This window comes from Phodopus roborovskii, unplaced genomic scaffold (assembly GCF_943737965.1).
Source record: "Phodopus roborovskii unplaced genomic scaffold, PHOROB, whole genome shotgun sequence".
Taxonomy (NCBI): Eukaryota; Metazoa; Chordata; class Mammalia; order Rodentia; family Cricetidae; genus Phodopus; species Phodopus roborovskii.
The window spans coordinates 51,378,495-51,401,273 of record NW_026126418.1 but is presented as its reverse complement, the minus strand read 5'-3'; the positions used below and the strand labels follow the sequence as shown (position 1 = coordinate 51,401,273).

Sequence of the window (22,779 nt, the reverse complement as noted above, 5' to 3'; positions counted from 1 at the left end):
GTGTAAGGTCCTGTGCACTGATGCTATGCACCCCAAAAGATTCAAATCTGGTGGGGTGAATCCCAAACAAGACTTCAATGTTCAACACAGAGTCCCATTATACCTAATCCTAGTCCATCCATCAAGGTCCCCCTCAAGCTTTTCAAGCACACAAAGAGACCGTGGGTATAGCAAAGAGTAAGTTCCAGAAGAGATGAGCAGAAGAATATTTTTGTAGGAAAATATGTTACCTCGGTATTAGAATTTTAAATGGAATAAAGCAATTTTGTTACGAAGTTAAGGCTAGGAATGAAGGATAAGTGTAGTCAAGTAATGGAAAAGCCTTAAAAGGAGGATTAATAGGAATTATTTTAAGTCATTGAAGAAGTTTTTATTTTTTTTCTTTTCAGAGTACCGAGCTAATATTTTCTTGATTGTGTTTGACTCTCTCCATCTCTGGAGTGATGGGTAAAGGGGTTCCCTTGCCCATGTTTTCTTTGTATAGCACCTGTATGATGAGAAAGTATCAGAGAAAACAATGGTAAGTGACATTTTGCTGAAAGGCAAGGTCAACTTCTTTGGTACAAAATTACACAGGAGCCAGGAATTATATGCTGACAAGTTGCCATGTGCTATTTAAGGAAGCTTTTACTAGGCTGGGAAAGCCATGTGATACAGAAGCAAGGACCTAAATTGCTAGCTAGGAAAAGTTATTAGAGTCATCATCCACACTTTTTTTTCCCCCCTCTCATCTTTGTGAGCATGGTACCTCATAAGCAAATGCGGGGAATTAAGATGGTTAGAACTTAGTTTTGTTATCCACAAAACTTGAACATTGTATCAGGTGAAGTAAAAAAGTCAAAACATAAAAATGAGAAAATTCTTTTACAAAAATACATTAGAAGCAAAGGAAGGGAAGAGGATTTAACGATGAGTTTGGTTCTAGAGTTAAATGGCATCTTTCCCCCCAGTTCTTTCCAAAATACCGAGCTAAGGTTCTCTTGGTTGTGTTTGACTCTCTGCATCTCAGGAGTGATGGGGATTGGAGTTCCTGTCCCCAGGTTTTCTTTGTATAGCACCTATAGGATAAGAAAGCATGCAGAACAAAAAGGGCCATCAATCACTTTCCAGCTCTTGTGGAGCACTTGGCTGTGGGAGGGCAAAGAGGAAGAGGAATGAGAGATGGGGAAGTACCAAAAGCTTCAGCCTGTAAAGCAAAAGGATTGCAGGAAGGTGCTACAGAGAAGACGGCATTAAAGAAGCTGTTATTTTTGTTGTTTGAACATATTTCTGCAGGGTAAGCAATAAAGAGCACTACGAAAGGGAGAAATTAGTTGTCATTATGAGAAAAAATCAGGAGATAGAAACCAATCTAACAAAGTCATTTTCATAAGTCATTTAAAGGATGTTTGAGTTTTATAAGTACCTTTGGGATGATTCATACACACTTATTGGCTTTCCAACGAAGTCAAAGTATTTAATTTTTAGTCTGTATTTAATTTTTAGTCAGGGTGAACATACTGATAATGATTACATTTAAGGTAACTAAAGTAATGGATACAATGCTAAAGAGAAACTTCAAAAGGACTATGCAGGTGCCAGGAGAGGGCAAGGTTGGGATAGGAAATGAGCCAGAGGCCAGGTCTTCACAGAATGGTGCTTTTGAAGCTGTGTGTTCATGTCACATTTGCCAAAGCAAGGTAAACAACAGCTGCCGAGACACTGAGGGTGTTAACTGGTTTAAGCTGGGATACTTTTAATGATCAGGTTAATGTTTAACCAAGGTAAGGAAACTGACTAAGGAAATGGCAGAAGTTGGATACAAAATAGGTCATATTTTAAAAACTAGGATAAGAATTAGATTTTAAGATTCTAGTGATTAATCTTTTAAAAAGGCATTTAAAAAACAGTTAAAAGGGTCTTGGGTTCTTTATTAAATACCGAACTAAAGTTCTCTTGATTGTGTTTGACTCGCTCCATCTCTGGAGTGATGGGGATCGGAATCCCTTTCCCAAGGTTCTCTTTGTACAATACCTGTATGACACAAGAAAGCATGGGGGGAGGGGAATACAAGCAGTCACACAATGAGATTTGGATATCCAGCAGCAAAGACCACGCCCACTGCTCTGGGTGCTGTATGATGAGTACAGTCCATCTGTTCATCTTTCTACTCTAACCCACAGAATTAGGAAGAAATACACTTATAGAAGAGCACAGAAATGCTCACTATGCAAGAGATAACTTTTTATCGAGTCAGCAAATAGTTCCTTTTTTTACATAACACATTGTGGTAGAGCATAATAGGCATTTGCAACTGCAGACTGAATCTGTGCTCTCTGACTAAATTGGTCTATGTTCAGGTTACAGAAATAATCAAATCCAAAAGTCCGTATGTAATATATAGTCTTCCCATAGTATCTGAAAGGCCTGGGTACCACTGGACAATGCTGTCTAATATAACCAGTATAAAATTAACATAAATCATACTTTAACAAAGAAAAAGTTTTCCAGAGCCATTAGAATTATTAGTGTCAAATAGATATACATAAAATAATACATTGTAATATAGAAATAACTAAAATATCATTTTGAAAAGTGATACCCTTCCCCCAAAAGAAGTAGCAGACTCTTAGGAAAAACAGTAAATGAAACACCCCAAAAGACATCAGCATAAAATGAGGACTTAACTGAAATTGAAAAGTTATTAGTGAGCAGTAATTAAGGACAGAACACAAGTTAGAATCGAAGGAACATACTGATCTAAGTGTGTGGAAGAGGACTGTCTCACAGAAAACCCAACTGACAGGAAGCACTTAGACCCAAATGAACCACATTTGTATCAACCTTCTCCCTCAAAGTGGATCCAATTAAATTTTCAGAAGATACATGAATCTTCAGTTCAGGCCCAGGCATTCTACAGCTTATTTATTATGTAGTTTTTCAGGAACACCAGTTAATAAAAAACAATAATGTAGATGTATGTTCTGACTTAATTGGCATGTTTCAAAAGAGAAAAACATGCCTGTGTTTTTTCTTGGCAGGAGGATAGCACATTTAAAGCCACCCTGCACTATATACTAAGATTCTGTCTTAAAAAAACCAAAAATGAAGAGCATAAATTTCTAGTCATAAAATGGCTTGTTCAGGACAACTATCAAAGTAAAGCTTCTGGTGCTGAGTGTTTTTCTTTGCTGTTTATCTGGAATTGACCTGTGGTAGGGACACAACTTTGCCCAGGCACAGGTGCAGTTCCTGCACAAAGCATTGATCAGTGCCTTTTCTTGTTGCACTAACCCGGAAACATCAGATTAAAAGATTTCCAAGTAAATACAAGCTACCAGGTTTGGGTTGTTTGGAAGGTTAGTTTCAAAAGTACCAGTACTAATAAGGTTGGAAAGGCAAGGAGGCAATTCAAAGTGTTAAGGGGGGGTGGGCGGGCAAGTGATGGAGCACTTGCCTAGTCAGTGCAGGGTCACAAGTCCATTCCCAATACCACATACAGACACTAAGTTAATACAGATACATAAAGAAATTTTAGGGGATATTTCAGGAGTACAAAGCACTGAGATTAAATGGCAAGTAAAATATCCAGGACAGAAGGATTCAGTTGGTGAGTTGTTTTTTCCCCCAAAGATTTGTTAAATTATTTATAAAGGGGTAAATAGTATGAATTTTGTTTTATTGAAATTATTCTTTTTAATATGGAGTTAAAGGAACTTTCTCACAAATACCGAGCTAAAGTTTTCTTGATTGCGTTTGACTCTCTCCATCTCAGGAGTGACGGGTAGGGGGGTCCCCTTGCTCAGGTTCTCTTTGTACAAAATCTGCGAGCATAGAACCGATGATCACATCAGCCTGGATCCATCTTTTAGGTAAATTTGATCTTAAAATAAATCTCGAAGAGTACTTGTTCTTATTAAGTAGCAAAGCAAAACCAAGAAATAGAGCAACTATAGACCGTTTGTGCACTTAGCTGCATATCATATAACAATCTGTTGGTCTCTTAGTGACACCAATGCACACAGGGCTGCTTCCCTTACACATAACCTTCTCAAATACAAAGTATTAGGCTTTATCAAACAGTGTTTAGGTACTTGAAGTTACTTATCTATAATGAGTTAGGAACAGGACTGAATCACAAAAACGGAGGCCCTTGAAAGATTAACTAATATTCATGAACATTAAAGCTACATACATTATTGACTTAGCATTGGTCCTGAATACATCCCGTATAAGAAAGCTCCCCTGCATCTTGTATGGCATATACACAAAACTCACTGACACAAGTAAATTTATATTTCTGAGTAACTGTGAATTGGTCTGTTGTTTTCAAAATGAAGATGTTTAAGAATCATGACCATTTAGAAAAAGTTACACATTAAAAAAAAAATTGAAGACCCAACAAATGCAATTCTTATTAGTGCTGTTCTATGGGGAAGGATGTTAGATTACACTTTTGACCTGCACCACACTAGTTAGAACTGGAGGAAGGAAATTGAGAATTATAGATTTTTAAGGAAAGTGATAGCTATGTTTTTTTAAAAAAAGTTAAATTTTCACACCAGTATTAAAAATTACATTAGATTTGGGTTGAAATCTTAAGTAATATTGGTTTCATTATATGAATTTAGTAGTTTTACATTTCTTTGTTAAAGATATTAATGTGGCCATTATTTTAATAAAAATTAGGGTTGGAATTTTTGCCCCTGAGAAATACCGAGCTAAAGTTCTCTTGATTGCGTTTGACTCTCTCCATCTCTGGAGTGATAGCTGTAGGGGTTCCTGTCCCCAAACTTTCTTTGTATAAAACCTGTGAGATACAAGAAAGTACCCAGAAGACATTAAAAAACAAGTCAAAGACAGGGGAAGGAGGGGGTGAGGTATGGGTGGGGAGGGGTGTTTAGATAACAGTATTTAGTCAGGGCAGTGCTTTTGCACATTGATATTTTAAAAGATGAACTCTACACCAGTACATCTTAGGAAGGTACAGTAGTTCTAGGGTATGAGCACTCTGAGGAAGCTTGTTAATGCTACTGAATATATTTCAGACCTAGCTCACACCAGTCAGTTGCTAAAAATGTTAAAGATGATGAGAAGAATGGCCATTCTGGATAGGGTCAGGTGACTTAGGTCAGAGGGTGATACACACAGAGTCGTTAAGGTGTCAATGAGAAGACAGGTCATTCTGGATAGGGTTGGGTGACTTTGGTCAGAGGGCAATACACAAGCATACAGAGTTGTTAAAATGTTACTTTGAAAAGTAGAATGGTGGTTATTCTGGTAGTTTTTTTATGAGAAAGAATTTATTTCATATATCTGTAAATACCGAGCTAAAGTTCTCTTGATTGCGTTTGACTCTCTCAATCTCTGGGGTGACAGTAGTTGGAATGCCCGTTCCCAAGTTTTCTTTGTACATAACCTGCAGAATAATTAGAATACCCAGAAAGTAAAGTGACTACAAATCTTTAGATTACAGTGACTTGGGGGTGTTTGGATGAGTGTTCATAAAAGCAAATAAGTTCCATTTGTAATATGAGCTTGGGGACAAAGGAAAACAAAATCCATTAAATATTTGTAGGAATTTTGCCATCTTGAAAACTGGATCCTAAATTTTGCATTTTCTACAGTCAATATTTAGTATATTCTTAAAATGCATTAAATTATGACAAATTAACAATGAGAAATATTTTTGACTAGGACTCATGCAAAGCTCTAGTTCAACTGCCAGTAACCACTCTCTTAAAAAAACAAAAAAACTAACCCTAAACTAACCTTTTCATTGTATCCAGTCCTAGGTCTACATATCTGTAGTCAAAGCACATGTTGTCTGTTTTATATTTTCTAACCATGTGATGTTCTAATCCTCCTTCAAAGTCATTGAGAATTTTATGTATTTCTTACTGTTTCATCATATAAATACATACATACACATATATGTGACAAGCTCCTTTGCTACCTAGCCCTGACTCCTGTTAAACTCCCAATATTCCCCCTGCCTCAGCTTCCTGTGTGCTGGGATTACAGTCGTGCATACACACCCAGCTTTAATGGAACTGTAGGCGATCCCTAGTTGGACACTTGGTATGAGCAGGTATAATTTGTATTTCAGGAATAGCATCTTCCTCTGAAATTTTTAGCCATGACTGTAGGATCATGTAACCTAGTGCTTGTGGGCTGGTCTTTTTTTACTGTTTATTTTTATGTTTCATTTGCAGTGTTGGGATTGAACTCAGGGCCTCATGCATGATAGGCAAATGTTCGGCCACTGAGCTATGTCCTCAGTCCCTGCACTAAATCTACGTATTTTAAGGGGCACTACCAAAGGACTGTAAATTTTTAACAAAAAGAGGAAGGGATCCCCACTTTCTAAACCACTTATCTCCTTTCTTCTTACTAAGTTGCAGCATGGTGGTGTATGCCTTGAATCCCATCACATGGAGGCAGAGGCAGGGGGACCAACCATTAGAACAGATCAAAACTATAGAAAGGCATGAAGTTACAACCCAAAGCAATGCAGAACCCCTGGGCTGCTTTTCAGACTGGTGTACAGAAAAGTCAAAATGAAGTTTTCAACACAGAGAAGATATACGGAGCAATAGGGAATAAGCTAAACCATGACTGAGGTCTCTTGGCTACTTCTGCAATCTGAGGGGATCTAGGAATCAGTCATAGCATCCTTCAGCATGGGAGGCCTTTGGCAGAAGGAAGGGATGAATGAAACTAGGGTATCAGTTAAGAGGTGGCCCATCACACAAATGCATGCCAAGTATGAGTCTGTACCGAGCTAATGTGCTTCTGGGTCTCCTTGACACGTTTCACTTCAGGTAGGTCAGGGATCGGAGTTCCTTGTCCAATTGCTTCTTTATACTTGACCTATGTGGAAATGGGGACACAAAGGCATAACTACATGCTCAATTCTTCCCATCACATATGTATGGTTGATTAGTAGTCCTGTATTTTTCAGAGGGGGTTGGAGATTGTGTATGTTTAGTACACTTTCTACTACCGCAGTTTTATTTGTATTGTCTTGAGACAAGACTTCATTTTTAGACCAGGCTGACCTCAGACTCAGAGATGCACCTTCTTCTGCCTCCTGAGTGGTTAGGTTTAAAGGTGTGCACCACCTCCAGATTACCTTTTTCTTAGTTAAGTGCTTTGCCATGCACTGTGGCTTTTTGATTTGCAGTTTTGAGGCATCACAGCAAACAAGCATGAGTTTCTGTTCCTCTTTTCCAAGTTCACAGACATAAAATTCATTTCACTGTATCTCTTAGCAATCTTAGCAGATGGCATCTTTATTTCCTACATTGAATACTTCGACCTTTTCACAGAAGAAGCACCAAGAAGCTCTTCGGTTTATTTGCATGGCCAGCATTGCTCCTCTTGTTCATTGGGCCAATCACTACTAAAACAAGGGATACCTGAACATAAACATTGCAGTAATAAAATCTGACAATGCAGACAGCAAGGGAGGACAGGTAGCATGTGCTGCAGAATGTACTGGATGAATGCGTGATTCATGCCCCACATAAGATGAAACAGGAAGCCATGAGATTTATTATATCAGAAAGAGTAATTATTTTGGGCTTTTGCATTTAACATTTTTGGATCAAGATAGGCTGGGAGGCAACTGAGATCAGAGAATGCAAAAGTAGAAAGAGACTTACTGTTCACCAGCATCTTTAGACTCAACAGTTCATTTGATTAGGACAGATGTAGCCACACATAAGTCTTCCAGAAAGGTGCATTCTTTGAAGTTGATGTTTTATTTTCTCTGCTTTCCCTCTCTAATCTCATCTTCATGAGACCTCCACTGGCACATAGCATGTGGTGACAGCCATGCACACATACCTGTTTCTAGGTTGGATGCTATTTCTGGTGACAGGTTTAGCATATGACTCAGAAGTCACCGATTTATCAGTCAGGTCGAGAACAGCATAAGTGACTCTGACGTGTCCTTACCGAGCTAATGTGATCCTGTGTTTGCTTCACTCTTAGCATCTCAGGGGTCTTTCCAATTGCTGTTCCTGGGGATACATCCTCTTTATACAGAACCTAAGTATTCAGAATCAGGAGAGTGTTACACAGAAAGAAGGAAATCCAGGCAGTGCCTGGAGAAAGACCAGCCCACATGGCTTCTGTCAAAACAAAACAAAGCAAACAAAACAAAAAAATCAAAAATCAAAAAAAAAAAAAAAAAAAAAAAAGACACTGCACAGTGTTTCCAGGCAAGAGCTGAAGAATTGCTTCTGAAGTCCTATCAGTAACAATATCCAAAGCCATATAGGTAAGGCCAGCTACTCCCCACCTCTTGAGAGTTCTCTTTAGAATACCACAGCATATTAATACAAGATGAGGGAAAACCAGAAAACATTAATAAAAAACCACAGAACTCAAAGTTATTTTGTAGTCAGTTATTTTGTAGAGGGCTAATAAAAGAAAATCACATCACAGAGTAATCTACCGCCTTGGAATGAGACAACACATGTTACTATCTGAGTTACTATTTGAGATTAAAAAGTGTAAAGAGAAGAGTTATTTTGTTAGATTTAAGTTATTTCAGATGTTTTCAGGAATGATTATTTGGGAACAAAGTTCGGGCCATTTTACCAAGGACCCACTAGCATTAACTGGGCAAGTTAGAGGTTAATTGCCTGTGTGAGTGTGGGGCCCATGTACCTTCTTAGAGAATGACATAGGTTAGCATTAGATGGAGAACAAATAGTAAATGTACCGAGCTGAAATTCTTTTGGTTTTCTTTGACACGCAGTATTTCTGGCGTGTCTTGAACAACTGTAATTTTCCCTTTACTGTTTTTAAGGTCACACTGGTATTGGAGCTATGAAGAAAGAGTAAATATCCTGTTAAGATTTCAACATTGCCTGACATATTTTATAATTGTTCTACATTGTGGTTGGGAAGTTACAGTTTTACAATAATGAAAGTCCATGCCACAATAAAGTGATAGCCCAAAGTCAGTTCTTTACTAAGACTTTTGGAGAGAAACTAATTTTAGTGATTGGGTGTTTCTAGAGATTTCCTGGGCATTGAATCTGGAGACTTGTACCACATGAAGCACATGTTCTAACACCAAACTATGTGTGCTTTCAGACACAGAAATCGTTTTTGAAAACCTAATTCTTTACTAAAACTTTCAGAGAGAAACTTATTTTAGTGATTGGGTATAAAAAATTTCAAAGTAATTCTTGCTTAGATTTAGCTGGAGAAGGACTTGTCACCAGTAAAAAGGGATGGTAATAGTTTGTATTTGGTGACAAGAAGCTGCCTATTGAGCAGGTGAGATTTTCATGCTCATTGGGATTAAAGGGCACGGTGAGTCCCCACATGTGTGTGTTCTCAAAGCCACCCCTCCTTAGCCTGCTGCCTCACCCCCCACCAGTAAGCTGGGCCTTAGTGGGACAGCAACTTACCTGGCTGAAATTCTTCTGGTTCTCACGGACTCTTTGCATTTCTGGAGTATCCAGGACAGTCTCATAATAGGACATGGACTTCTCTGCATCTTCCTTGTATTTTTTCTAGGAAAGGTTCCAAGAAACAGGGAGCATGAGTGCCATACTTACAGAGGCTGGTAACCTGAAACTGCCCTTCTACTTCAGCAGACAGGAGGGGTGAAGGCACACCCTGACCACCACCAGAGAGTGTTAACATACAAAGAAATCCTGTTTCTTTTTTACCTAGTTTTCATATTGGTTTAATTTTGTTTCTGAGACAGGATCTTGCTGTACAGCCTATGCTGGCCTCCCGCTCTGTCCTCCCCAAGTGCTGAGATTACATATATTTGCTGCCCCATCCATCTTTCCTGCCTGTTTTTTTCTGGCACTGGATTTGTAGGCATCCAGAAGCTAGCCAGCCTGCGATGCCCCAGGTTGTGTGGTTCAAGTTGATGACTCAGTCTCAGACATGAGTGAGTGGTCTACTTTGTGTCTTCCCCACATACTCATGCACCTTAAACCCATATCCTAACAGATGTTACAGTATTCATTAATTATGACTTGTACCATGAAAGTGCCCTCCAGTTCTTGGAACTTCCCTCTTGGTGATTTGAGTTTTTTCTTCCAGTGTTCTGGCTAGAACCCAGGGCATCATACTTTACCACTGAGGTGCCTACATGCAAACCCTTCTTACAATCTATCTTTACATCTCAATTCTGATTCAGAAAGGCCATCTTCTCTGGTGTAAAAAACTGTGGGATGAGAAAACAATTTGTTGGGAATTACCAGGAAAACCTACCTGGCTAGAAAGGTTCTTGACCTGCTGAGCATGAATGATCTCTGGGGTATCAACCACAGAAGTGAAATTGGCTTTTTCCATTTCTGCTGATTGCTTGTACTTAATCTGTGAAAGGACACCCATCAGTTCAGTGAATGTTTACACCATGCATGGCACTTACAAGCGTGGTTAAGAGCTGATCATATTTCTTTTTTTATTCTGCCATGTGGGTTCAGGGAATCTCTCCCAGGTCCTCCACAAGAGAAGTCAGTACTCTTAACCGCTGAGCCACCTCTCCTGCTGCATTCATTTTATATTAAAGAGTGAGATTCAGAAAGGCTTTGCTATTGAAAATTTATTATGTAGGATGAGTATGGGCAAAGGAACAATCAGGTGGACAACAAGCAGGGCTTGTTTGCATCAGGGAGCCTCACACAACACTGGACACTTACAAAGATGTGTTTTAAATTGAGGTCTGGAAGCAGGGGAAAAAGAACTCCCCAAATAATCTACTGGAGTCTTAGTGCCAAATAAGGAGTGGATTGACTAAGAAACAAGGATGTCAGAATCCGCCCTGTTCCAAGCAGTAATTATGTCTTCCAGCTTCTGCACTGTGTTCTAAATGTCCCTAGTGGTTGTAGACTCAGTAAGGCAAGCAGAAGCAGCCTGGCAATGGGTCCCTGGGCCTTACAGTACATTTCATTGAGCATGTGCTCAAGGATGCTAAACATTTAATGTCATTGTCAAACAAGTAAAATGACAGAGGGTTGGCAAGATACTCTCAGAATCATGACCATCTTTTGGAATGATGAGCATGGATAGAGGACTGACCTGGCTGGCGATGTCTGTAGCATTCCTGGCCCGCATAAAATCTGGAGTCTCATTGGCCATGGCATTCAATCCTCTTCCTTTAACTTCCAGCTCCAAGTCTCGCTTATACTCTTTCTGTAGAAGAATTGTTTTTAGAAGAACAAGGTCACCTGACTTCTTTTAGTAGGTGGCAACAGTTCTGCATAAATAAATATATATATAACATGCCCCTTGAGGAGTCACAGGTAGTGTCTTTGGCAGCTACCTTCTCAGGACAGGATGTCATGCTTGTTCATTCTGCTCTATGTACAGCAACATTAATCAAGGGAAGTTGGTTGACACAGCAAGTACATTTTAAATCTGGTTTGGTACATTATTAGGATTAAATCAGGTGCAGACCATCCCAGTGTGGTGTGATGCTTTCTTTTAAATGAACATTGTGAATATATCAAACATAAATCAATATTAGATACTAATTGGTTATGACAACTGCTATAGACACATACTGTTTTCATATCTACTTATCAAATTGACATGCATTTTTATTTAGCAGTTAATAATTACTCTGTATATAAAATATGAAATGCAAAAATTATTTTTTCTCTTCCTGGGTCTAACTTGGGTAGGATGTAGGTGCCACGTTAATTACATGCATGCAGTATTTGGCTTTGGTCTTACCTCATTGAGGATTTGAGTGGCATTCTTTGCTCTCAGCATGTCAGGAGTGTCTTCCATTTCAGTGAGACCTCTTCCACGGATGCTTTCTTCTAGATCTTTCCTATACTCTTTCTATACCATAAAATAAAAGCAACAAAACTGACAAGAAAGCCTGGGTTGTTCTCTTAGGTGAAGAGCCCCAAAACAAACCAAAATAAAATAATGAATAAATAAATAAAACAATTATTCCAATTTTTTAACAGTTCCTGGTTAAGTAAGTAAATACATGAGTCAACGTAGGGTGTATGGTTCACAGTTCATGTTAATTATTAAATACAAGACTAGAAGTTAATAGAATGTAAAAGTAGGCATGTTTTATTAGATATTCCATTTTAAAAATTAGAAAAATTAAAAGGGGCCATAAATTAGATAGTAGTACCAAACATGGGACCTGGGCAGGAGCACAGTGAGGAGTCATTAGTGTGATTATTGGGTGAAGGGGGAAGGGAGGACCAAATAGCTACTACCTCGCTTGCTATTTTGGTTGCATGTCTGACATGTAACAAAGCTGGTGTGACCTCCAGGCCCGTCAGGTTTCTGCCTTTAATGGACTCTTCATAATCTTTCCTATATTCTTTCTAATATGAGTGGGAAGGAAATACAAGAAAGACTGTTAGAATCCACACTTCAGTCCTAAGAAGAAAAAGTATATTTTCTTTCAGGGTGTGGCCTCTTAATCACAATTCTGATAAGGGCAATACATTTAAAAGTGTCTCATTGGCCTCACTATCCTAGGGGAGTGGGTGAGGGGTGGGTTGGGGTGGTGGTGGAGGGCATGGGAGGATGGGAGGGAGAGGGAATGGAGAGATTGGGATGTAAAATAAGATTGCTTCTAAATAAAAATAAATAAAAGTGTCTCACTGTTCTGAAATATTTGGCTGCCACCAAAGAAACTCTCAAGTTCTTTGATGACTCCCCCAGAAGGCGGTGATGGAGCAGACACCAACCACAGTGGGAAGATGGATGGGCCACCAACTTAGAATCTACTCTCCTCCGAGACTGTCCCATTTAAGTTTTTATTATCATGGGTGAGAGCATGGATACACACGTGCCACAGTGCTTGTGCACGTGCCACAGTGCTTGTGCCATGTGCATGTGTGGAAGAAAGGGACAAGTTGCAGAAGCTGGCTCTCCCCTTGTGTCTTTTGGGTCTTCCAAGATGGAACTCCGGCTGTAAGGCTTGTGCTGCAAGTAAGTCCTTTACACACTGCGCCATCATGCTGGTTCTGTCACACTTTAGATTTTACTTCATTTGTATGCATATGGGAATTTTGCTTGCTTAGGCCAGAAGGGAGTGTTGGATTCCCCAGGAACTGGACTTACAATTGTGAGCTGCCCTGTGGATGCTGGGAATCAAACCCAGGTCCTCCGGAAGAGCATCCTGTGCTCTTAACCACTGAGCCGTCTCAACAACTCTTCTACCACATTAAAAAAAAAAAGTGGAGAAAATATTTTATTTCAGAATTTACAGCAGCTCCAGGGGATAGAATTAGAGGAGGCCAAGGGACTGAACTTTCATTGGCACTTATAATCATGACTTTTTGTTTTTGAGATGTGACAGGCTGGCTTTGAACTCACGATTCTCCTGAGTGCTGATTACAGGTATGTACCACTACCCTGTCCTATCCTTTTCCAGCTCTTCATTTAGCAGTCAACATCTACCATGTATCAGCACTTTGTTAGGCTGTGGCATTGTAGTGCCAGGCACCACCATGTCTGCATTACAGTAATGTTCTCTTGGGCCCTGGGAGAAGCAGCAAGGAGCTTGTAGCCTGTTATTTTAATCTCAGACTAGATTGGGTGAACAGTGAGGCTGGAGCATAGGAATCTTTGGTTTCATCCTTGGTTGAGAGAAAAGTTTATTCCCCTCTTTTCTGATCTCTTTAACACAAAATGTCATTCTCACAGAGACCAGGACTAGATGGTAGAAGCATGCTTTTGTGACTTCTCTTCAGAAAGTTTTAAATCCACAAAGCATTCCAATAATGCTTAATTCAGATTCACCAACTGTTTGAACCTGTTTTAAACTTCCCACAGACTGCATTCTATATACCAGGAAAGTCCACAAATTACTTTTCTTCAAAACAAAACATCATCTGTTGTTATAGTTGGAGATAGGCTTCATGGAGGAGAGGCAAATAAGATCCCCAAAGGCCCATTTCCCTGTAAGATTCCATTTTCCACTTACAGTTCAAAGGGGGAAGAAAAAAAATCAAAAAACTATTTTAAAAACATCTCCACTTTTCATGATAAGTATTACAGCATTTTGACTTGACTTTTTCATGCATGCATATACTTTGATCATATCTGCATCCCCACACTGCCTCTGTCTCTATCCCCTTCTTTTCTCCCCTTCTTCCCTCCTGGTCTTCACAAATAATTTTCTTTGTGTGTTCATGTCCTAGAAATAAAACCTGGGTACTATAAATATAGGACATTTTTAAAGTCTGGCTTATTTAAGTTAACATCATGACCTCCAGAGTTCCATCCATTTTCCTACAAGTTACATAACTCCCTTCTGTATGGGTCAGTAGAACTCCACCGCATATAAATACCACCACTTTTTACATTCTATACTGCCACAGTAAACATGGGTGTGCAGGCATGGATCCCCACTTGTCTGGCTTGGGGCATCCCATGAAGTGGGGAACATGGCAAAGCAGTGATACACCTGTGTAGTAGGAACTTTTCATTCAGCAAAGAAACATTCAAATTGTATCCCATACAATGTTTGCATGTTTGGGATTGATTGTTTTTCTAAATTTTTGAGAATGAATGAAACGTATGCCAAATACTTCTCAAAATGTCTGAAAAAAAAATAATTGTAGAATTTCTGTAGTGAGCAAGATTTTAGGAACCATGGGTCACAAGTTGTACCTCTTACCCCTTTGGGGTAACTGGAGGCTGGACGTGTTCCTGGGATGAGCCAGTGCTCACTGTCCTTGTGTGGTTGTTTCTGTAGCACTTACCCCACTCTGCATCTGCTGAGACTCTTTGGCAGTAATATATGTCGGAGTCTCAAAGTCGAGCATGGGCTTTCCTCGTTCTTTTTCGTATTTTTCTTTGTATTTCACCTAGTGATGAGAAGGTCTGTTAAGTATCTCTCCACTTGCCAATTCCCAGATAGATTTTATTTGGACATGGACAGCAATGTATTTATTTAATAGTATCCGAGACAGGTTCTCGCAATGCATCGTGGATTAGACTTGGACTCACAGTCCTCTTGCTTCAGCTCCCCAAGTACTGGGATGACAGGAATGGACCACTCCCAAGCTAGGGAAAGGACTGTCAGTGATAAATATGTCCAGTTGACTCATCTGATTGCCACTTGCAAGACTTTCCTGTTGTGTTACAAACCTAAGGCATTTTAGTTGACACCTGGGGATGGGGTAAGGGTGGGGATGAGGATCAATGCTATCTAAAAAGTACAACTTACATTGTTTAGATTTAATTTAGAGACAAAAAAAAAAAAAAAAAAAAAAAAAGCAGTGGCACCAACCAGCTGACAGAAATACTGACTTACAGAAATAGTTCTTGGAGAAGATTTCCCAAATATGAGTTTGGCCAAGATTTGATATAGATGACTTCTTTGACAATAAATAGCATCTGTTGATATTTCTAATTAAAAGCCCTAGTTCTTTCATAAGAGTTATCATCAGAAACCTGTGGTCTCAACTGAATGGAGACCATGTGAGGCTTTATAAGCAAATAACTTACCCTAGGTCATCATTCTCTCTATATTTAACTCTTTACTATAAACTGGTATAGAAAGGAAAACTACAGTTTACAGCCGGACTGAATCACTAATAAATTTGACATTATCAAATAAAATTACCTCCTCCTCCTTATAACATGCTATTAATAATAGGGAGTCACATAAACAGAGCATCTCACAGAGGAGAGACAGAAAGACAAAAAGACCTTGCCACACGTAACTGTAATGTCACTGCTCAACTCAGTTCTGTTATGATGGGACACTGGGAGAGGACACACACTGCTTTACACAGGATGTGGGAGCACTTGTAGTACTCAGTCCTCTGGCTACTACCCTGAGGACCACAGTGGTGATTTTGTATCAGCAAGGTCATGTTAATAGTAAGTTCTGAAAAAAGTACAACTTTTCCTCTAAAAAAATTATAATACCCAGAGACTCTGCCACTGGTAGATCTATCTGATCATGTCATGTGTGTATGTGTGTAGTAAAACCCTTCCCTGGATTCCCTGTCATTGACTGGTTTCTCCTTTGGAACACTTAGGGTATATCAGGGTTACAGCATGGGGTTTGTCTCTCTGGGAAGCTATCATGCTTCTATTCCTGTTAACCTGAGTAACAAACAGTATAGTATGTATATTTTTCTATCATATACAAATACTGTTAATACAATAATCTCAAAATGTTACTGAATTCAAAGCCCCAGTACCCGTGAGTATTTTCTCAAATGATGTCTATTGAAAGCCTCATCCCTAGAGCAGACTTGACGCTGGTTTTTGATGCTGCGGGTGGATGGAAGCTGGCTGTGGGCAGGACTTACTATACTCTGCAGTTCTGTAGCTTCCTTGTGGTGGAGCTGCTCCAGGTTGTCAGGTATCGTGTGGTAGTGGCCTTTGCTCTTCTCATAGTTCTTCTTGTACTGGTACTGAGGGGAAGCAGCATAAACACACCAGTGGGAAGGCTCACAATGCCTGTTTTTCCCCTTTAGCTGTTTGAGGACCAGGTGTGCGGCACGAGCCTTTAATCCCAGTACTCAGTGGCAGAGGCCTGTGTCCAGAGCCAGTCTGGTTTACACTGCAAGCTCCAGGCCAGCCAGCTCTATGTAGAGAACCTCCCCTCTTACACCACCACCCCCAAAATGAAAAAAGAAAATGAAGTTTAGATAGATAGAGCTCCATGTGCAGTACTGTTACTAATACCAGAGGCAAACACAGCACTGGTGTGGCTAATTATACACAGGAATCACTGAAAGTGAAAGATTGTTTTAGATGATTCTTTTATATCCTCACAAGGACTAGAACCTTTTTGTTGTTGTTTTTGTTTGTTTTTCTCCTGGACATCAAACCTCTGGAAAAACAATCACCAATCCAAATAGAGGCAGTTTTATATTCTAAAAGGCATTGTAGTTGACACATGATTGTAGATTAATGTCATTTGGAGTATGTCAACAAATATGAATTTTGTGATAAATGTAGTGTATCAGTAGCAGAGAGGAGACATAGGAGCTCAGAGGAGGAAACAAACTACAAATGGCTGCAAGGAGTAGTTTCTAGAACCAACGACTGAGCTTACAGAACTGGCAAGCTGGCTTGTATTCAGGACGTGATGCATAATCAGAGATTCCTTCATATCAGTCACAGGTTTGTGCAGCTTCTTCAGGTCAGCCTTATATTTAACCTAGTGGTAAGGGAAGAAAAACTGGAAATCATACAAATAGAAACTAGCACTAAGGAAAACAATGGGAAGATATCCCTCCAGGAAATGAATGCTAGGGATGGCTGTGAAGGAAAACCACTCTGCATAGTGTCAGAAAAGCATAAACAGCTGGAGTCCATCATTAGGTAAATGGATGTCATCAATAGAAGTTAGCATCCTGGAATACTGAAATGTTCCCGGCCATAAAATGGAATGCAGTGCTAATTAATGTTACACTACAGTGGGAACCTTGAAACGCTATACTAAATAAAATAAGACATTGTAGGATGTCATTTATATGAATCATAAATTAGGCAGAATCATACAGACATTGAGGTTACCAGGAGCTAAGGGAAGTAAGGGTTGCTTATTGGTTTTTTTTGGGGGGTAATTTTTAAAGGGCTTTGGACATAGCAGTGGTAATTGGAGAACACTGTGGAAGTGATTAATGTTCCTTAAATATGGTTAAAATGGCCAACGGTATGCTATACAATTCACCACAACTAAAGAACATACCTCACTTGCAAGGTTGTTAGCATCTTTCATTGTTTTGTAGAGCTGGCTGTCTTTTGGGTTATATTTTGGTGTCTTGCCCTTCTCTTTGTCAAAATTTTCTCGGTATTTGACCTAACAACAAATGCAAACATCCAGATTATTCCTCAGCATCCAGTAGGGAAATGTAAACAGTAGTGAACATGACTGTGCTATAAATGATCACATAATTTGTTACCACAATGGGGTAGTTTTAAGAGTATAAGGGAAATATGTCAATATCTGCACAGGGCAACACAGATCAGAAATGGTATGCAGGGCAGTACTGGCTTTGCTCATTACATTATCTGGAGACATCAACATCAGCCTCTTGCTAATGTATGTCAATATTAAACATCAAGAGGCTTTGAATTTACATAGGATTTACAGGCCACTCAATGTTGCAAAAACTTAAGTTTTCAAAATTTCAACATCAAAATCATTTGGTAACTGTATAATCTTGGAAAATTTAAAAAAAAACATTAAGAATGTTTTATGTTTGCAAGTCTTGTTCTTATGTTTGGTCTCAAGTGGTTATATGGTTTCATTAATTTATGATAAAATATTGAATATAAATTTAAATATAAATATGGGGGACTCTTGGAGTTGTTCTGTTCTAGATTCCTTGAGAGGCATGTGTCATAGTTTTTTCAGGCTAGGAGTCCATGGCTTCTGGGGCACTGTGTACCTTATAATTCCTGGAAAATGGAGGCATTCCCTCAGACAGTAAAGCATTTAGGCCTCTGTGTGTCTCTGTGCTCCCCAGAAGTCAGTGAGGCATACAGAACCTTCACTGGACAATTAGTCTTAGACAATAATCTTGTGTATGGATTGCAAACATCATTGCATCCTGGCAACTACAACTATATTGATCCTAAAAATCTCTATTAATAGTCTCTGATAAATGTATAAAAAGTCTGATGGCTTGCAATAACTTGTCACAGCCTCAGTCTTGCTATGACCTCTCCAATCCATGCCTGATTAAGATTCATTTTCTACTGGCCCTAATAGATAACCTTGGTCAGGTTAAGGAAGTACTGTCACTTATATGTAAGTTCTAAAAAATCATATTTGTTTGCATACATCTGAACTTTTGGTCTTAATAATCCCAATTTGTTTTTCTATTTTGTAACTTGATATTATTAGTTTATCATGTTTGGCATTTATGGAGGTCAGAATACAACAATTACATGGATACCTAACAAATTTCTTTAAACAAATAGTTGGAGATAAGGGACAGTGAAGAAAGTGAAGACAGGATTTCTACGCTGGAGGAGAGAGAAGGTATTTTTGACTTGAAGTCAGAGAGCAGGTGTTAGCCTATAGCTCCCTGGGATGAACTCTGAAAACGTGTGTAAATTTGGAGGCATTATAGAGAGATTAGGGTATACGTGCCAGTTGGCTTTGGGCAATGCATTTCTGAGTCTGTCTTCTCAATAATACAAAGTCTACTGAGATGAAGCACTTTTCCGAACACCCCGTGTATACCTTGATCAAGCACTCATCACCCCAGATTGTAGTTATTTAACTAGAAACAAGAACCCCATATTTGCACCCCCTAGTAAGAGATGCCTAGCCAGGGCACTCAATAGCATGTGTCAAAGAATAAAGATTCTTTTACGCAGTTGTGTTTTAAAAGTTAGAAATTCATGACTGCTACACAATGCTAAGTTTCTCATAGATAACTCAAGTATAAAGCAGACCTGGATATAAATCTTACTGCCTGGGAAGATGCTCCCTTTGTCCCATGAGAGTATTTCTTAAATACACAGGCAGCTAGGTGCATACCTATAAACGGAGTTGTGGAAGACCAGAAAGCCTGGCTTGGTTAGTAGGGGTGGAGTCAAGTTCTTAGTACTTTTCAAAGAGCTACAGTGCAACTTAAGAGTCCATGTCTGTTTTAGTTATTGATACTGCTCTTTCTGGGAACCTCCTCCTCATCCACCTCTTCTCCTCCTCGTCTTCCTCCTCCTCTTCTCTTTTCTCATTTTACATACTAGTCTCAGTTCTCACTCCTTCCCCTCCTCCCACTCTCCCCACCTTACCCCTGTCCCACCCCATCCACTCCTAAGAGCGGGTAAGGCTTGGGAACTGTTTCTTACTGCATGGCTTTTAAAAAAATCTCACATTGGAGTCACTGCTTGCCCTTTTCCATTACCTGGCTGCTCAGCTTGGCTGCCTTCTTGGCCATCTCAATGTCGGGGCGGCCAAGCATACTTAACCCATGGCTGCCTTCCTTGCGGTGCTTGGCTCTGTACTCCACCTGTGTCAGACAAAACCGAAACGGGAAGTGTGGTCTTGGTGGCACATGCCCTGCTCTTCTTGTTCATAGTAGCCACTGGGTGCCAGGGACATTTTAGTGGCACTCTTACCTCACTGGCCTGTTTGGCTGCCTGGGTGGCCTTCTTGATATCAGGCCGATCAGCCACTGTGGTGTAGTGCAGATTCTCTTTGGCATCTTTTTTATAAGCAACCTTTATTGGGGGAGGGGAATGCTTACTTGAGGTACGCAGAACTTCGAAACACACTCATGCAATACAAACAACATTTGTGTAAGCAAAAGCAAGTCAATCTCCACCACTGTGCCTCTAGAACCACCAGACAGAGAAACTACTAGAGCAGGAGCATGCACACACATTTGGTACCCACAGCATCAAGTGAGCCTCTTGGGATGCCGAGGGACACTTACATCACTCTGCTTCTTGGCCACTTCCATGGCATGCTTCACTTCTGGAGGCTCTTGCATGATGGAGTAGTTGGACTTGCCTTTCTCTTTGACAAACTTCTTTTTGTAATTTGTCTAAACAGCATCAGAATTACTCATGTGAGCAGAAGGAGGTGAGATAAACATTTAGTTGAAGACTCTGAGAAGATACCCAAGAAAATCCATGACTCCCTATCATGGTGCCAGTTGGAACTTTGATCTCTGGGTCATTTTCTACCTCCTCCCCACCTTTTCTCTATTGTAACCAACACCAGAACCATCCGGCAAGCTTTAGAGAACAAAACTCAAGCATACATGCCTACTCCTAATTCTTACCTTTACAATACATTGATCATAGGCTGTAAGAGCAGGATGCAGTGAGAAGAGATTACTGAGGTGCACAAAATGATTTTAGCTCTTAAACTGTGCAGTTAATGACAACAGAGGCCTCCTTGATTGGCATCGCTAACACTGATTGGCATTGTTAACAGAAGTTATGCCTTATACTACTAATGTGCTATGAAGCAAAGCTTATATCTGCCACAATGCCCACAATTAGAATACCAATACACTTTTAAAAGCTAGAGTTCAGGATTCTTAAACAAGTACTCAGGTTAAGGGTACTGATACATAAAAGGAAGTGTTTGTAAGCTAGAAGGTGGCAGTCTTTGACCTGATTCAAAGTTGCCATTGAGAGCCCTGTGTCTGGCCACTTACATCACTGACGTGCTTGGTCACTGCCTTGACATGAACTGTGTCCCGGGTCTCTGGCAGTGTTGTGTATGAGCCCTGGGCCAGGTGCTTCTTGACATGGTCCTTGTACTTGTTCTGGGGGAATCCACAAAGAACTTGTTAAGGACTCTGCTTAGGGCCTCAGCCTGTGACGGAAGTGAAGCATATGGGCTGTGAGTGGGTTACCTCAGACACCAGATTGCTGACAGTCTTTGCCAGGAGGATTTGTGGGGTGTCAGGTACAGCATGACATGTTCCTCTTTCCTTAACGTGTTTCTCTTTGTATTTCAGCTGTGGGAGTAGAAAGGGAGGAGGCATTTCTTTACTTTCTTTGAATATCTTAGACATTTTCTATTTGTCCCCAAATCCCTTACCAGCAAGGCACACTGTCAAGGATTTGATGCACATTCAATGGGTTTTTTTTTTTTTTTCAAATGGCTTTCAAGCTAAGGTTTTAATAAGGATGAAAATTTCACAGTAAATCTGAGGCATTAGTTAAAAGCATTCTCAAATATGTCATCTGACTCCCATCAGGCCTGGAAACAGATCTATCTTTCTTTACAGATGTAGAAAGTATATGGTAGGAAGTATAGGATCCCACAGAAAAGAGACTTAAGGTCTGGGATGGAATCCAGCCACAACTTCCAATTCCTAGTCTGTACTGTGTGAACTGCTGGCTGCAATATGAGCCAAGAACAATCCGGGCTCAATATCACTTCTACAGATGCCACCCAGCTCATCACTGAGGCCACTGAGGGTAGGGCCATATGTCAGGACCACAGCCAAGCTCCTACAGTGAAGACTTCTGTCCTGTCCTGGATGTTTCTGGGGACTACTGCTGTACAAGACAACCTTGAGTCAAGGGTAGACACTGTAGAAGGCTGGATACTTACATCACTTTCTATTAAGGAGTTCCTGAGGGCCAACACCATGTCCTTATCATCAGTGACAGAAAGCTTGCAGCCCTTGAGGAACTCTCGGTCCAGCTTATATTCAAACTATGAAAGAAGACAGCAGAGGAAGAGGTTGTTGACTAAACCAGAGGAGGGTCGTCTTTAAAGGGAATAACTGTTCCCAGAGTAAAGGGAGGGACTTCCTGGCCAGTTCACTGCTACCGAATGCTAGGTTCATCCCTTCCAGCCCAGGGGCCAGTATCAGCACCAAGATTCAGTTCTCCCAGCCAAGCCCTCTCTAGCTTCAGGTCTCCAAGCCCTTGATGCTGGGCCCAGTTGTCAGAGATCAGGCTCAACAGCCAGGTTGGTTTCATGAACTTGTTTCTTCCTTCAAATTTCCTTCTACATGGACTTCAAATCAGCTGGGGTAAGTGCCCTGACAGTGCATATGGGAACAGCTATGTGTTTGTCTCCTCTCTTACATCACTTTGCTGTAAGGATGACTTGGCAGCCTGGATGAAGTCAGGCCGGTCAGGTGTCCACTTCCAGTAGGCTTTGTTGGCTTCATATTGCTTCTTATAGTCCAGCTGTTTTGAATGTGACAGAAAGACAACACCCAGCCTGAGTTTACAAGTACATGCAATGCAAAGGGGGACTCTTACAGGTTAACATGACACAAATCATAGCTCACAGAACCCTCATGAAACTGTCTGTGCAGCTTGTCAGCCACTCAGGTCATCTGTTGACACCTTTGCCCCCAAATCAGTGCTAAAGCT

The 22,779-nt window shown here is 40.2% G+C and overlaps 1 protein-coding gene across 1 annotated transcript in view; it reads right to left on the bottom strand.

Moving 5' to 3' along the window:
- Positions 1-22,779, bottom strand: part of Neb (nebulin) — a 178,569-nt gene that overhangs the window by 8,737 nt on the left and 147,053 nt on the right. The window contains exons 130-154 of the mRNA XM_051183847.1: positions 22,486-22,590; positions 22,004-22,108; positions 21,297-21,401; positions 21,096-21,206; positions 20,364-20,474; positions 20,047-20,148; positions 19,833-19,937; positions 17,660-17,770; positions 17,021-17,125; positions 16,269-16,373; positions 14,706-14,810; positions 12,204-12,314; positions 11,698-11,808; positions 11,041-11,154; positions 10,231-10,335; positions 9,411-9,515; positions 8,714-8,818; positions 7,942-8,034; positions 6,760-6,852; positions 5,306-5,398; positions 4,697-4,789; positions 3,711-3,803; positions 1,921-2,013; positions 966-1,058; positions 395-487 (exon numbers count right to left, since the gene is read on the bottom strand). Coding sequence (XP_051039804.1) covers positions 395-487; positions 966-1,058; positions 1,921-2,013; positions 3,711-3,803; positions 4,697-4,789; positions 5,306-5,398; positions 6,760-6,852; positions 7,942-8,034; positions 8,714-8,818; positions 9,411-9,515; positions 10,231-10,335; positions 11,041-11,154; positions 11,698-11,808; positions 12,204-12,314; positions 14,706-14,810; positions 16,269-16,373; positions 17,021-17,125; positions 17,660-17,770; positions 19,833-19,937; positions 20,047-20,148; positions 20,364-20,474; positions 21,096-21,206; positions 21,297-21,401; positions 22,004-22,108; positions 22,486-22,590 — 2,565 coding nt within the window. The remainder of the gene's footprint in view (positions 1-394; positions 488-965; positions 1,059-1,920; positions 2,014-3,710; positions 3,804-4,696; positions 4,790-5,305; positions 5,399-6,759; positions 6,853-7,941; positions 8,035-8,713; positions 8,819-9,410; positions 9,516-10,230; positions 10,336-11,040; positions 11,155-11,697; positions 11,809-12,203; positions 12,315-14,705; positions 14,811-16,268; positions 16,374-17,020; positions 17,126-17,659; positions 17,771-19,832; positions 19,938-20,046; positions 20,149-20,363; positions 20,475-21,095; positions 21,207-21,296; positions 21,402-22,003; positions 22,109-22,485; positions 22,591-22,779) is intronic.